Genomic DNA, 17001 nt, shown 5'->3' on the forward strand with positions numbered 1-17001 from the left:
ACCCACACACAGCCTCTATTATCAAACCTTTGATCTGCATATGCAATATGAGATAACAGTCATTTATATTGATTATTCATAAACATTTTGAGCTGGACTATAGACAACAACAGACTATTTACATCAAAAGAAATGGTAAGTTAATTTCTTCAATACTTTTAGTGATGACAATCTTGTGTATTATAATTCATTTCATAGGTCAAAAAAATTGCAGTGTTGATATTAATTTTAATCAAAAACAAGAGCTGTACGTAAGACAGCGCGCTCCACTATTCGGCGATTTGACAGTAAAATCATGAACATATGTCTCAATAAGAGACCTCTACTTTAAAAGGAAGATACTCCAAGGGGCATAATTCTGTCAAAAACACCAATTAGAGTTGGGATTGTTACCACACATGCAGATGATGATGGTAAAGATATATTTTGAGTTTCAAGTCATTATCTTATATAGTACCAAAGTTATGTCCAGAAAAAGAAGTTTGTCAAAACATTTAAGTATGAAAGGGGCATAATTTGGTCAAAAATACAAATGAGAGTTATATGGATTGTTACCACACATGCAGATGATGATGATAGAGATACATTTTAAGTTTCAAGTTTTTATCTTATATTATACTAAAGTTATAATAAGAAAGCGAAGTAAGAAAGGGGCATAATTCTGTCAAAAAATTTGTTTGCATGCTGGACGATGTTTATGTGAACTTACAGTAAGATATAAGCAATAGTAACAAAGATATGACAGAAAAACAAAGGTTGCCGAAAAACTTTAAACTTAAAAATAACCTATTAAGTATAACACCTTGGTGACCTTGACCATGGGTATAATTGGCCCAGCCCCTGCACATGCTTTGTTTGTATGCTGGACAATGTTTATGTGAAGTTATTAAAAGTAAGATATAAGCAATAGTAACAAAGATATGACAGAAAAGCAAAGGTTGCCGAAAAACATTAACCTTAAAAATAACCTAAGTATAACACCTTAGTGACCTTGACCTTACATAAAATGGGCCTAGCCCCTGCACATACTTTGTTTGTTTGCTGGACAATGTTATGTGAAGTTACAGTAAGATATAAGCAATAGTAACAAAGATATGACAGAAAAACAAAGCAAAGGTTGCCGAAAAACTTTAACCAAGGAAGGTCACGCCGACGCCGACACCGACACCGACGCCAGGGCGAGTAGAATAGCTCCCCCTATTCTCTGAATAGTGGAGCTAACTAGGTACAACCCATAGACTGCAGTATAGGCTATTTAATGAATGTACAGTCTAACCTGCTTGAGAGGTCACCAGTCCTGTACATAGCATGATCCTGCTTAGAATGTTCACCTTCTGGTGCAACCGTTAGAAGTCCCTATATAAATGACCCTTTATGTAGCATGACCTTGTATAAGGCAGTCATTAGAAAAGTCAGCAAAATGCACAATAGAGGTCACTATAACTTATGTGGTAAAATAAGAAGGTGTTATATTTTTCTACTGTACTGTTGTTAAAATAAGGTCTCAGATAATTTAGCTGTCTAAACATCGAAAAAATTTATGAGATAATGATCTAATTAGTACTTTTTTAAGGTAAATTTTTTGTTACCCACAAGCCTAATAGGCACAAAACTGCCACAAATCAAAATATTTTGTACATCGATGATGGTAGATTAAAACTATTGCTATAACATTTTCAAAGCAAATATGTCAATATAATATTAAAGCCCTTATAACAGGATGTCAAAATTAAAACCAAAAGTTATTATTATCTTTAATGAGACAGTGTCCCTTCCTGAGGAAAGAGAGGAGGAAGTTATCATATAAGGTTGTCATATAAAATTGTAATATATCTTATAAAGACAAAGGTTTTTATAATGTTATAAAAGAAAACATTATATATCAGCTTTTTAACATGCATAACATAATGCAAGAATTTGTACCTTTTATAAATTACCACCTCATATACATAATACAGTGAAACACCGCTCGCTCGAGCATCAATGACTCGAGCTCCCGGGCTCGCTCGAGCAATTCGTGTGGTCTCGGCCGATTTCCTTCTATTTTCTATGTGAAATTACCATGGCTGGGTCGAGCATCGATAACTCGATCGCTCGAGCATGACACCTGGTCCCTGTGTATTAATTTACTCTTTGTTGCTTATGGCAAACTCGAGCAGAGGTGTCAAAATTTTTCACACCTTCGGTGGTCAGAATGTATCGGTTAATTTAAAATTTTCGCACGCCGTGAGAATTGCATGGCCAATTCCCCGACTATCTTAAATGTATGTTTGTCGGTATATTTGACCTGATAATGAGATTAATTATTGACGAAAGGTGGAAGAAAAATTTTACTGATCAAAATTGTTATTAATTATTACTTTTTTCTGCGAGATCGAGGAGATAATTATGAGGTCTGAATATTTTAATCAACAGTTGTTTGCATGCAAATAAAGGAAATAAGATAGTCTTTTCATAAAGTTGAGACAATAATTATGAGATCTTAATTTGGAGAAGAAAATTGCGAATTCGATTACAGTATTTAAAATAATAAAAAAAATAAAATAAAAAAACCATGAAAATAAAATGTCTTAGCTGTTTCTTCACATGTGCCATTAACAATCTATCATAAATAACGTTTGCAATATGTTTTTGTGAAAATGTCACGAGTGTGTTATTATTACGCATCACCGTTTCCTCTGCAAATGGTCTCGATGACAATTGGTAAAACAAACTTAAATTTTCTTCGTATGTTGGTCAATGTTTGGGTCGCTCGAAACCATGGATAACTCGAGCATTTTGCTCATCCCCTTGCGACCTCGAGCGAGCGGTGTTTCACTGTAAGTATAATCAAGTTTTAAACCAATGTTGATGTCCTTCACTGAAAATCTGGATATACTGGACAACTGCCTAAAGTGGCCACTTTCAGTCCCACTTTCAGTCAGTCTCCTCAACAGGTTGTCTGTTTACATAATCATAACTTGAAGGTTTTTGACAGATTCTCCTTCAATCTTCAGCTGGCACAACCACTCCTAGTGGCCGCAATAGATTTTGGAACCACATACTCTGGATGGGCCTTCTCGTTTGCTCATGATTATAAGACAGATAGAAGGAAAGCCGATATCAGCTACTGGTACTCAGGTACCGGATCACTTGCAACACAGAAGACACCAACTTGCATACTTATCAGGCCTGATGGAAAAACAGTTGAAGCATTTGGATATGAAGCAGAGGATATGTATGAAGACAAGCATGGAAGAGGTGAAGGCCAAGACTATTACTTTTTCAAACATTTCAAGATGAAGCTACATCAGAAGTTAACAAAGGTAATCATGAATACTCTACAGTGGAACCCCTCAAAACTGAAACCGCTGAAAATCCCTCCAAAACCATCAATTTTCTGGGTCCAAAATTTCATTATTCTTTTTTCATCATAGCTGTCTAAGCCAACTTTTAAGAACCAACAAGCAAATTCAGTGAACTGGTATCGGGCCCTGGGCTTCGCCTCTATTTAGGAAGCATTTTCTGCCTACAAAAAGCACTTAAATGCAATTGAATTTCAGTCTTTTTAAAAGTTACTCATTCTAAATTATTGATCAAAAACCATTTTCCTATATTCAATAACAATGACCTTGACCCAAGTTACCAAAAATTAAACAAAAAAACTGTCTCTATGAAAGCTACTTATTTATCAGGTTATCTGCTTACCTCATTCCCAACTGAAGTTCAAGTTCATGAGAAAACCAATTTTCTATTTTTAGTAACAATGATCTTGACCTTGACCTAAGCAATCCAAAATAGGTCTAAAATCTGGCCTCCAAGCAGGCTTCCTTAATTCTAAGTTTCGACGCAATACCCTATTCCTTACAGAAGTTATTGATCAGAAAATATTTTCTATATTTAGTAAAAGCTACCTTGACCTTGACACCAGTGACCAAAATGCATACTGTATATCAGTTTCCAAGAAAGCTATACATGTACTAAGCTTGTTCACAATATCCCATAGCAAAAATGGACTTTCAAAAGACATTAAATTTGAACAGAAATGTCCTATATAGTAAGCATTATGTAAGTACTAAGGACCATAACTCATGTGTTCCTGCAAGCAATTTCACTGTATCTTGCAGGGCAACATTTCCCAGCTGCAATTATTATGATGTTTTATTGAAATCCTTCAACCTATGTCTGAGATATGACTCTGGACTGACAGAAATGGACTATTTGTGTACTTTATATATAAATACAAAGGGGCATAAATCTTATCTTCCTCAAGCAATCCAACTAAAACTTGCAGAGCCGCATTTCTTTATAGCAGTTAACATTTCTACCATGTTTTTTTTTGAAATCCTGTTACCAATTCTGAGACATGACTCTGGATGGACAAGAATTTGAATAAACACTAATAATTCCCGTGCGAAAACAGGCCAGGAAATCCTGGGATTATCCTGGGATATCTCAGGTTATCTCAGGAGAAATTCCTGCCATTTTCCTGGGATATCCTGGGATATCTCAAGATTTTTCACGCCGGTAATTGGAACAGGATTTATTCCTGCACATTCCTGGACAATCCTGTATAAGCAGGAAATGCCAGGGTGTAGAAAATAACATTTTGAGGTCCAGGAAATCCCAGGATATCCTGGGAAGCCAAGATTGAAAAAAGTGTCCTGGGGCCAGGATATCCTGGAATTTCCTGGGATGTAGATGGAGTACCAGGACCAGGAAATCCCAGGAAGCCAGGATGGTAGTGTCCTGGGGCCAGGATATCCTGGGATTTCTTGGCAAGTAGAATGAATCCTGGGGCCAGGACATCCAAGGTTATCCTGGGTGCAGGACTTTACCTTAAAATAATTGTTAGAAATAATCAATCATTGTGTCTCATTTGGAAAGAATTAACTTTTTGTAGCTTTAAGATTATTATTAGACTGAAATGAGACCCTAAAGACAAACACAAGTTGTAAGCTTTTCTTCCTTTTTGGGGGAATTCATATAATAGGTATCTCACAAACACTGACAACTGTATAAACAAAAATTAATGTAATAAAAAATGTCAAATGTTAAATGTTATTTTTATACTTAAATATGATCATATTTGACAGGTTGTATTGTTGTTTTTTTTTTCAAATTAGCATAATTTTTCAACATCTCTTTTCCTTTTTACCATTTCATTTCATCAACTGCTGAATGTAATCAGCCTTTGCCTGACCAGCTTCAGCCTGTCCCTCATTATATTTAGGCACCCATGTAATTAAGTCAGTGGTTCAAATTTATTTATATAACAATCACCTAAAATATATACAAGTATTAGATAAACTCTTGTTACAGAAGCATAATTATCTATCCTTCACATATACCTGAACAAAAAATACCTATGACCAGGTAAAAGTTTAATTAAGACACTGAGGGAAATAAAGATGGTATTTTAGTCTATAATTTTTTTCTGGTCCTGTGACAGGTTTGAATTAAATTTAAAATTAAAAAGTTTAATGTTCTTACCTGATATTCTTCTTAAACTTAAGCATTTTTAGAGATTCCAGTTAAAATATTTTGCTCCATTCCATGTGCCAGCAACAACATGAACAAAGCACTTCCTGTTTACATTCAAATTTTTGGTATTCATGAGCAATTTTCTTGAGTACAATATAGTTACTGAAGGAATATCTAGAATGTTATTGATATAAATATATACAGTACAAGAGTGAATTTGACCATTCTTTAGCCAACAGAATTTGCAATAATCACAGAAAAACAAACAGAAAAAGGGGGAATATTTTTTTGGCACATGTATAACAGCGTCAGAAGCCTTCATTTTCATTGGTTCCTTTCTTGATGCAGGATTTCTCAGGATATCCTGGGATTTCCTGCATCAAGAAAGGAACCAATGAAAATGAAGGCTTCTGACGATATCCTGGGATTTCCTGCATAAAGAAAATTATGATTTACATTTGTTACAGCTTATTGAATCTTATTTTAAGAAGTCCTGGCTTGTCCTGCCTGTTCCTCAATCAATTTATATAAGTCCTGGATTGTCTTGCCTTATCCTGTCTTCTTTTATTCTGGTCCTGGCTTTTCCTGTCTTAAGCTGAGCTCTTAAAATACCACATAGGATATCCCAGGATATCTCAGGATTTACCTGGGATATCCTGGCCTCCAGGATTTATTTCTGCATTGCTCTAATTATATAAAATGCACTGGATCTTGCAGGGCAACATTTCCCAACTGCAATTATTACCATGTTTTATTGAAATCCTTCAAACCATGTCTGAGATATGACTCCAGACGGACAGAAAATGGACTATTTGTGTACTTTATATATAAGTATAAAGGGCCATAAATCTTGTCTTCCTCAACCAATTAATGTGACTGGGTAGGGTATCATGTCCTGTGTCTATGGCGTGATATTTCAGTGAAGCAGCACTATAAATTTGGGCATTGTGCTCACTGCTACAAGTAGACACCGTCGTTTATATGACTGAAAAATTGTTGATTCAGAAAAAGACATTAAACCCGAACACACACACACACACACACACACACTCCTCAACCAATCTAAATGAAACTTAAAGGGCTGCATTGCTCTATAACATCTAAGATTTCTACTGTGTTTTATAGAAATCTTTCCAACCATGTCTGAGATATGACTCCGGACGGACAAAAAATCAGATAAAAACACTCTATATATATACACTGTACGGCCATAAATCCCGTCTTCCTCAACCAATCAGGATGAAACTTGCAAGGCCACATTGCCCTGTAGCAGTTAACATTCCTACCATTTTTTACTGAAATTAATCCCACTATGTCTGAGATGTGACTCCAGATGGACAGAAAATGGAATAAAACACTATACAAACTAGAAATGTGTCCATGGGACACTGATGCCCCAACTACATGACAAAGGACACAGATCAACTTTGGGAAACTTTTGGAGCTAGGCGCGACACAACATTAAAACGACCAATTTTTAACTAAGTCAGGGGCCATAACTCCTACACGACTGAATGAATCCGGACGCGAAACCCCAGGTGCACAACTGCACATGCTGACCAACATTCCTGTAAACTTTGGTGACTCTAGGTCAAATACTTTTGGTGCTACGCGCGGCACAACATTAAAATGACCATTTTTTTTTACTAAATCAGGGGCCATAACTCCTACACGACTGAATGAATCCGGACGCGAAACTCCAGGTGCATAACTACACATGCTGACCAACATTCCTATAAAGTTTTGTGACTCTACGTCAAATACTTTTGGAGCTAGGCGCGACACAACATTCTTGGAAGGATGGACAAAGGACAAGGGCAAATCTATATGCCCCCCACAAAGTGGGGGCATAAAAATAATAAACCAAACATTTTTAACAGGGATCTAACTCTATGTCGGTCTTTTAATTCCTTAACTAAATCCCTAAAGTGTAATTTAAATGTGACTGGCGTGCTTTAACAAGGTCCGACTTCTGTTTCAAGACAGTTCTAACTTTTCAACTAAATTATTCCAATATCCTTTCAATTACATATTAAATGTGTATATGATGTAATACAATATGACCCAATGACAAACCTCTCTGTTTCAAAGTTGAGTTTATAACACTGGTCCATGGCAGTTTCCAAAATCTTTTATGCAGAGTAGTGAAAGAAATGTTAAAATCTTGCTTCTCTGGTTCGAAAGAAAGTTTTTCATTAATTGATATAAATATAGAAATGATGTTTTTCTTCAGAAAATTGATTTACAAATGACTTTGGAGGATGAATCAAAAAAGACTCTCCCAGCTATTCAAGTGTTTGCCTTAGCAATAAAGTATCTCAAAGAAAACCTACTAGAGCGTGTAAAAGATACACAACTGGATGATATAGAGTCAGATATTTCCTGGATACTAACAGTTCCTGCCATCTGGAGAGATGAAGCTAAACAGTTCATGAAAGAGGCTGCAGAACAAGTAAGCACAAAATGAAGAATGTCAGTTCATGAAAGATACTGCAGAATGGGTAAGCACAAGAATTAATGAAGAATGTCAGTTCATGAAAGAGGCTGCAGAATGGGTAAGCACAAAATGAAAAATGTCAGTTCATTAAAGAGGCTGCAGAACGGGCCAGCACAAAATGAAGAATGTCAGTTCATGAAAGAGGCTGCAGAACGGGTAAGCACAAAAATTAATGAAGAATGTCAGATCATGAAAGAGGCTGCAGAACGGATAAGCATAAAAATTAATGAAGAATGTCAGTTCATGAAAGAGGCTGCAGAATGGGTAAGCACAAAGTGAAGAATGTCAGTTCATGAAAGAGGCTGCAGAACAGGTAAGCACAAAATGAAGAATGTCAGTTCATGAAAGAGGCTGCAGAACGGGTAAGCACAAGAATTAATGAAGAATGTCAGTTCATGAAAGAGGCTGCAGAATGGGTGAGCACAAAATGAAGAATGTCAATTCATTAAAGAGGCTGCAGAATGGGTAAGCACAAAGTGAAGAATGTCAGTTCATGAAAAAGGCTGCAGAACAGGTAAGCACAAAAATTAATGAAGAATGTCAGTTCATGAAAGAGGCTGCAGAACGGGTAAGCACGAAAATTAATGAAGAATGTCAGTTCATTAAAGAGGCTGCAGAATGGGTAAGCACAAAGTGAAGAATGTCATTTCATGAAAGAGGCTGCAGAACAGGTAAGCATAAAATGAAGATTGTCAGTTTATGAAAGAGGCTGCAGAACGGGTAAGCACAAGAATTAATGAAGAATGTCAGTTCATGAAAGAGGCTGCAGAATGGGTGAGCACAAAATGAAGAATGTCAATTCATTAAAGAGGCTGCAGAATGGGTAAGCACAAAGTGAAGAATATCAGTTCATGAAAAAGGCTGCAGAACGGGTAAGCACAAAATGAACAAGAGCTCCGCCAAGCGGGGCAATATACACCCGAAGGGTTACATCAGAGGATGGGAGCAAAATTTAAAGAACTTGACTGTTGAAGCCCAAAGGACTGGAACAACAAAGGGAAGAACTTCAAAAAAAAAATCTAAGTCCACAAAAAAATATTCAAAGTCCACAAAAAAATCCTTACCAGGTACAGGTATGTCAAAATACATCTAACAAGGGTGCCAGAATGTCACAATATACGCCCGTCACAGCAAATTTCTTAACACTAGCACCTGTATTTGCAAATGGAATTTTAATTTTGTGGTTGTTTAGTAATTATTGTGATTCTTTTGTTTTTCTAAATCCACATAAAAACTCCTTACCAGGTAGAGACACCTTAAAATACACCTAAAATTTGAAAGAAACATCTATGAAGTGGTCTTGGTTTTTCCCTACAGTCAATTATAAAAAAGTTACAATATAAGTTATTTATAGAAACAACTAAGGGAAGTTAATCTTAAAAAAAAAAAAAAGAGATAGGTCAAAATACACCTCAAAATTGGATGTAACATGCATGTTGTACTACAGAAAAGTGGTCTCGATTTTTCCCTACGACTAGTAATGAAAAAGTTACAATATAAGCTATTTATAGTAACAAAGGGAAGAAATTCTAAAGAAGAGACCTGCGCATGACACTCCGTCTCATGATGGTGAACAATTGTGCCAAGTTACATCAAAATTCCTCCATGCATGTAGAAGATATGCTCCGGACAAAGTCATTCTTGAATTTGACCTTTGATCTCTAAGTGTGACCTTGACCATAGACCTAGGGATCTGGTTCTTACGCACGACACTCCGTCTCATAATGGTGAACAAATGTGCCAAGTTTCATCAAAATCCCTCCATGCATGAAGAAGATATGCTCCGGACAAAGTCATTCTTGAATTTGACCTTTGACCTCTAAGTGTGACCTTGACCTTAGAACCAGGGACCTGATTCTTGTGCATGACACTCCGTCTCATGATGGTGAACAACTGTGCCAAGTTTCATCAAAATCCCTCCATGCATGAAGAAGATATGCTCCGGACAAAGTCTGTGGATGCTGCCCGCCCGCCAGGGACGTTCCCATAATGATAATACGTCCCGTTTTTCAAACGGGCGTATAAAAATTGGAAGTACAATCCATGTTGTACCACAGAAAAGTGGTCTCTGTTTTTCCCTACGGCCAATAATAAAAAAGTTTCAAAATAAGCTATTTATAGTAACATAAAAGAGAAGTAATTCAAAAATTTTTTATTGTAAGTGAACAAAAAAGGAATCTGCTATATAAAAACAAGAGCACTGCAATGCAGAGCAATATACACAAAGCAAAGTCATATATGACCTTTGACCCCTAAGTGTGACCTTGACCTTGAAGCGACTCATCCGAAACATGGGCTCTGCACGTCGTCTCAGTGTGGTGAACATTTTTGCCAGCAGTTCAAGAGTTACAGAGAAGACACAAAACAAACTGATATGACCTTTGACCCTAAATGTGACCTTGACCTTGAAGCGAGTCATCTGGAACATGAGCTCTGCAAGTCGTCTCGGTGTGGTGAACATTTGTGCCAAGTTTCTTTGAAATCCTTCGAGGGGTTCAAGAGTTACAGAGCGGACATGAAATTGCTAACGGACGGACGTACGCACGGACGGACAGACGGACACCGGGGGTATAACATAATACGTCCCTTAGGGCGTATAAAAATGTCAGTTCATTAAAGAGGCTGCAGAATCGGTAAGCACAAAGTGAAGAATGTCAGTCCATGAAAGAGTCTACAGAACAGATAAGCACAAAATGAAGAATGTCAGTTCATTAAAGAGGCTGCAGAATGGGTAAGCACAAAGTGAAGAATGTCAGTTCATTAAAGAGGCTGCAGAATGGGTAAGCACAAAGTGAAGAATGTCAATTCATGAAAGAGACTGCAGAACAGGTAAGCACAAAATGAAAAATGTCAGTTCATTAAAGATGCTGCAGAATGGGTAAGCACAAAGTGAAGAATGTCAGTTCATGAAAGAGGCTACAGAACAGGTAAGCACAAAATAAAGAATGTCAGTTCATGAAAGAGGCTGTAGAATGGGTAAGCACAAAAATTAATGAAGAATGTCAGTTCATTAAAGAGGCTGCAAAATGGGTAAGCACAAAATGAAGAATGTCAGTTCATGAAAGAGGCTGCAGAACGGATAAGCACAAAAATTAATGAAGAATGTCAGTTCATTAAAGAGGCTGCAGAACGGGTAAGCACAAAATGAAGAATGTCAGTTCATGAAAGAGGCTGCAGAACGGATAAGCACAAAAATTAATGAAGGATGTCAGTTCATGAAAGAGGCTGCAGAATGGGTAAGCACAAAGTGAAGAATGTCAGTTCATTGAAGAGGCTGCAGAACTGGTAAGCATAAAATGAATGTCAGTTCATGAAAGAGGCTGCAGAATGGGTAGGCACAAAAATTAATGAAGAATGTCAGTTCATTAAAGAGTCTGCAAAATGGGTAAGCACAAAATGAAGAATGTCAGTTCATGAAAGAGGCTGCAGAACGAATAAGCACAAAAATTAATGAAGAATGTCAGTTCATTGAAGAGGCTGCAGAACTGGTAAGCACAAAATAAAAAATGTCAGTTCATGAAAGAGGCTGCAAAATGGGTAAGCACAAAGTGAAGAATGTCAGTTCATTGAAGAGGCTGCAGAATGTGTAAGCACAAAATGAAGTATGTCATCTCAATTTCTATGTACTGTGAAATCATTTAATTCGAAGGTATGAAATTTGGTAATTTGACCAAAACCAAAATTTCATTGGGATATCAATTTGTTATAAAGTGAATAAGAATCTTATTCGTTTAATGAGATTTTTTTGAGGACTGACACAACCATGCAATTCATGGAAATTAAGCCACTACAAATTTTTATGACTTCATAGTAATATCATTGGGTCATAAAGCTTGAAAACCATCACCGTTTGCATATCCATTGTCAGAGATGTTTCATTTATAAGTAATGTTGTAACAGCAATGTTGACTAAATTTTCAATGGCAAGCCTGTACAAAAACAGAATGCACATCTTTTTACAACAGATTAAGATGGATGGGAAAACATTTGACTTTTACAGTTCTGACTTTTTTGTTTGGCATGCTACTAACATTTCAGGCAGGAATACCAAAAGAAAGACAAACAATCGCATTGGAACCAGAGGCTGCTTCAGTATTTTGCTATGAACTTCCAGTTGAGAAAACTGTCGGAAGGAGAGCTTTGTCAAGACTTCAAGTTGGTGACAGATACATGATAATCGATGCTGGAGGTACATTATTCATTAACTACATGACCCTGTCCCTTCTCAAAATCATTATCATTTAATATCTGGCTGCACTGCTTAAAACAGATGGCATGTACCCTTGATATTTCGAGGGATAGTAATTCTTGAATGGAAAGCCTTTTTTATCTTCAGTTTAATCTATAATAGTGAGATCATCTTTATCAAACTTTATAGGATGATTATGATTAATAGAATACCACTATTATTTTGGGTCTCAGTAGGTCAAAGGTAAATTTCTCAGTGACTGATAAAGGAAAAGGTTTCCAATCATTAAGCTGAGAATACCTGGGCCTAAGGCCATAAAACTAAACAGCAAGCATAGCTGTTTGTAATGTGGTTAGTAAATAATCCCTCTTGTTTTCAGTAAGTATGTCAAATGCCAAGAATGCAGATTCATGAAGGCTCCAATGAGTTTCCACTTAACAAGTGGGAAACCCCTTGGTCTACAGACATAAAACTTTATAGGATGACAGCATGTGGAAGGAGTCACTCCATAATTTGCCACCTGAGACCCCTACTGTCATCAGCAGAATGCCATAAGTGATTCAAAACACTCAACCATAGGTTATCACCTTAGTTGATTAGAGAAATATTTCATTTACTGAGTCTGACATCCATTCACTATATTGCAGGAGGAACCATAGACATTACTGTCCATGAAGTTGCTCCTCATGGAGGTTTAAAAGAAGTAGCAGCAGCAAGTGGTGGTGGCTGGGGAGGAACTATGGTTGACAGAGCCTATGAAGAGTTCTTAGGGAAGTTATTTGGGCCAGATCTTTACACTAAGTTCAAAGACACTTTTAAAGAAGATTATTTAGATTTCCTGAGAGCTTTTGAGGTAAAGAAGCGTCATATTAAGCCAAATGGAGAAATCAGAATTGAAATGCCAAGAAATCTGGTTGAACTGTTTGAAAATGACCGAAAAACAACTTTAAAAACATTTCTTGACAAATCAGAAAATTCTGACAAAGTACGTCTTGTTGGCGGGGATAAAATCCAGTGTTCTAGTGACACAGTTGCAATGCTTTTTCAAGAATCTGTACAAAAGACTGTCAATCATGTAAAGGATCTGCAACAAAATATCAGCAATCTGAAAGCTATCTTAATGGTAGGAGGGTATTCTGAAAATCAGCTGCTACAAGGGGCAATCAAGTCCGCCTTTCCAAACCTGAATGTTGTAATTCCCATAGAGCCCCAGTCAGCTATTTTGCGTGGAGCACTTATGTATGGTCATAATCCAAGCGTACTTACAGAGAGAGTATTAAAGTATACATATGGAACCAACATTTTAATACCATTTGATCCTAGAATACATCCCCTCAGCAAGAAGATATATACCGATGCAGGTGAAAGATGTGGTCAAATATTTAGCAAACTTGTAGAAAAAGATCAAAATATTAAAACCGGACAGTTAGTTTCCAATACATTCTATCCTGTGAACAGGTCACAAAGAAAATTAGGCTTTCCAGTTTATGTTTCAGAGGAAAAGAATCCAGTATATACTGAAAACTGTCACTGTATTGGATCCCTGACGATTCAGATTCCAAATCCAAATCCAAAAACAAACCTGGAAAGAGCATTTACGGTTTCAATGTGTTTTGGTGGAACAGAAATAGAAATGCAAGCAAAAGATGATATGACTGGCAAAAAAGTAGAAGTAAATCTGAACTTCTTGGGCTAGAGTTAAAGCAATATAGTTAGATAGCATAGTGTTGACTACACAACATAAATAGGATGAATTTGCCATTGTTTCACCTGACCTGTGTTTTCATATGTCTTATTCTGTTCCTTGTTACCATTGTTACCCCTGACCTGTGTTTTCATATCTCTCTTATTCTGCTCTCTGTTAGCACTGTTACTCCTGACCTGTGTTTTCATATCTCTTATTCTGCTCTCTGTAAGCACTGTTACTCCTGATCTGTGTTTTCATATCTCTTATTCTGCTCTCTGTTAGCACAGTTACTCCTGACCTGTGTTTTCATATCTCTTATTCTGCTCTCTGTTAGCACAGTTACTCCTGACCTGTGTTTTCATATCTCTTATTCTGCTCTTTGTTACCATTGTTTCACCTGACCTGTGTTTTCATATCTCTCTTATTCTGCTCTCTGTTACCATTGTTACCCCTGACCTGTGTTTTCATATCTCTTATTCTGCTCTCTGTTAGCACAGTTACTCCTGACCTGTGTTTTCATATCTCTTATTCTGCTCTCTGTTAGCATTGTTACTCCTGACCTGTGTTTTCATATCTCTTATTCTGCTCTCTGTTAACACTGTTACTCCTGACCTGTGTTTTCATATCTCTTATTTTGCTCTCTGTTAGCACTGTTACTCCTCACCTGTGTTTTCATATCTCTCTTATTCTGCTCTCTGTTAGTACTGTTACTCCTGACCTGTGTTTTCATATCTCTCTTATTCTGCTCTCTGTTAGCACTGTTACTCCTGACCTGTGTTTTCATATCTCTCTTATTCTGCTCTCTGTTAGCACTGTTACTCCTCACCTGTGTTTTCATATCTCTTATTTTGCTCTCTGTTAGCACTGTTACTCCTCACCTGTGTTTTCGTATCTCTCTTATTCTGCTCTCTGTTAGCACTGTTACTCCTGACCTGTGTTTTCATATCTCTTATTCTGCTCTTTGTTTGCACTGTTACTCCTCACCTGTGTTTTCATATCTCTCTTATTCTGCTCTCTGTTAGCACTGTTACTCCTCACCTGTGTTTTCATATCTCTTATTCTGCTCTCTGTTAGCACAGTTACTCCTGACCTGTGTTTTCATATCTCTTATTTTGCTCTCTGTTAGCACTGTTACTCCTGACCTGTGTTTTCATATCTCTTATTCTGCTCTCTGTAATAGCATTGATAACCCTGACCTGTGTTTTCATATCTCTTATTCTGCTCTCTGTTAGCACTGTTACTCCTGACATGTGTTTTCATATCTCTCTTATTCTGCTCTCTGTGAAAGCATTGATAACCCTGACCTGTGTTTTCAAATCTCTTATTCTGCTCTCTGTTAGCACTGTTACTCCTGACATGTGTTTTCATATCTCTCTTATTCTGCTCTCTGTGATAGCATTGATAACCCTGACCTGTGTTTTCATATCTCTCTTATTTTGCTCTCTGTTAGCACTGTTACTCCTGACCTGTGTTTTCACATCTCTCTTATTTTGCTCTCTGTTAGCACTGTTACTCCTGAGATTTTGGGGACATATTCAATATATATTATACCAGATTTGTTGAGCGCTCTTTTCATATGTAATATACGTTCAAAGGCGCTTCAATGGCAAATGTGCCAGTGCAACAACCTCTTGAAATCATATGAGGCAGCATAGAATATTAAGTATACCATAGAAAGCTAAAACAAACAAAAATAAGGGCATGTTTGTTTAATTTCTTACCTCCAGTTGGCTTGTTTACTTTCTCTGTAGGACCTTGTTCAAACAGAGAGTGAGTCTGTATAACATTAGCTGACATCCTCCCCCTCCCTCGTCCCCTCCCCCTGCCCCTATCTCCAGAGTCACGACCTCTACCGCTGTGGCCAGAATTGGGGCGCTGGTTCTTGTTGTCATTGGGCTTTGATGTTGATGTTGATGCTGCTGCTGCATCACTAGTTCCACTGTGAATAAAACACAAAGCAAGTGCAGGAAAACTAAAGCATGATATGTAACAATGCGCAAAAGGTCTTGTAGTTAGTATTTCAAGACAAAAAAAACTTTTAGGATTATATTTTCAAACAATTCTGTCTGTGCTCAGTGTAGCAGTAATAAGGGTTTAATACAAACTGATAAAAAAATTCTTTCTTAACCTACTCTTTCTAAAATTAAAGTTGTCATTAGCACAATCAAACTGGCTGTATGGATTTGAATTTTCTAAAACACAGATCTGCTGAATAAGTTTTCTGAGCTATTTACCTTTCATTTTTAACTCTTCTAGCAGGTATATTTGGTACAAACACTTTCTTCTGTACACCACCCAAAGTCAGATCCCGAGGTCCTCTTATTGATGGTAATCTTTAATGAAAAAAAAATTCCAAATAAAATTCTGTTTTGTGGGGTAGGTTTACCCACTATCAAAGTTATAAGTGTACTTCTGACAACCAAAGAATCTTCATTTTATTCCTAATCACATCAAAAAGATGTTCATGCACTTAGTAACACAATATTGTTCCATTCATAAACATTGGAAATTAATTATCAATGATCAAGACGTTCTTACTGAATCTGTTTCCATTCACACTGACCATTTAGATTATATAAGATCTATCAATAACAAGGTATTCCAGCCAATGGTTGAACTTGCCATTTAAATAACTTCATGTGAGGTCACGTTGATTTCTTAGATTTGAGGCACATTTTGTATTTGTTTCTCATAGGTGTATTGTAATAGTTTGGCATTTGCTTTCTTACAAATAGATCAGAAGTATATTATTAATAGCCCAATTTATACTTATAAAGTAAAAGTGGTGAATGTTAAATACTTCGCAGTGATTAGCTTTGTTTTTGATTTTGTTGTTTTTGTTTTATACAGTAACATTTAGTACTGGTGACATGAATTTTTTAATAGACAGAATGTAAATTCAGGTATTCTCTGCTTTTTCCTTGCTGTGAGGTACACAACAGTTGCCATGAAAGAGAAAACCAATCTACCCAAGCCCGCCCCCACCAGACATCTCAAGGCTTTGATTGCTACAACTTCTAACTTTATTACTCCACTCATGAAACTGTTGTCAGCATAAAAAACAAGTTCCTTAAATTTCTAAAACCACTGCTGACGAAATAAAAGGTAACTACTCAAATGTTACCGGTACATATCAAAAGTATCCATTCACAACATCAATCAGTA

At 36.7% G+C, this 17001-nt stretch overlaps 2 protein-coding genes across 2 annotated transcripts in view; one reads left to right on the forward strand and one right to left on the reverse strand.

Annotated features, from left to right (window-relative positions):
• The window catches only part of LOC123563161 (DNA-directed RNA polymerase III subunit RPC4-like), a 34597-nt gene that overhangs the window by 14710 nt on the left and 2886 nt on the right, over positions 1 to 17001 (reverse strand). The window contains exons 3-4 of the mRNA XM_045355782.2: positions 16071 to 16169; positions 15558 to 15775 (exon numbers count right to left, since the gene is read on the reverse strand). Coding sequence (XP_045211717.2) covers positions 15558 to 15775; positions 16071 to 16169 — 317 coding nt within the window. The remainder of the gene's footprint in view (positions 1 to 15557; positions 15776 to 16070; positions 16170 to 17001) is intronic.
• Positions 23 to 16738, forward strand: LOC128550461 (heat shock 70 kDa protein 12B-like). The gene is made up of 5 exons (XM_053529571.1): positions 23 to 135; positions 2997 to 3305; positions 7697 to 7915; positions 11999 to 12149; positions 12797 to 16738. The coding sequence occupies exons 1-5, from the start codon at positions 133 to 135 to the stop codon at positions 13843 to 13845; spliced, it is 1731 nt and encodes a 576-aa protein (XP_053385546.1). The 5' UTR covers positions 23 to 132; the 3' UTR covers positions 13846 to 16738.

Source organism: Mercenaria mercenaria, chromosome 2, assembly GCF_021730395.1.
Source record: "Mercenaria mercenaria strain notata chromosome 2, MADL_Memer_1, whole genome shotgun sequence".
Taxonomy (NCBI): domain Eukaryota; kingdom Metazoa; phylum Mollusca; class Bivalvia; order Venerida; family Veneridae; genus Mercenaria; species Mercenaria mercenaria.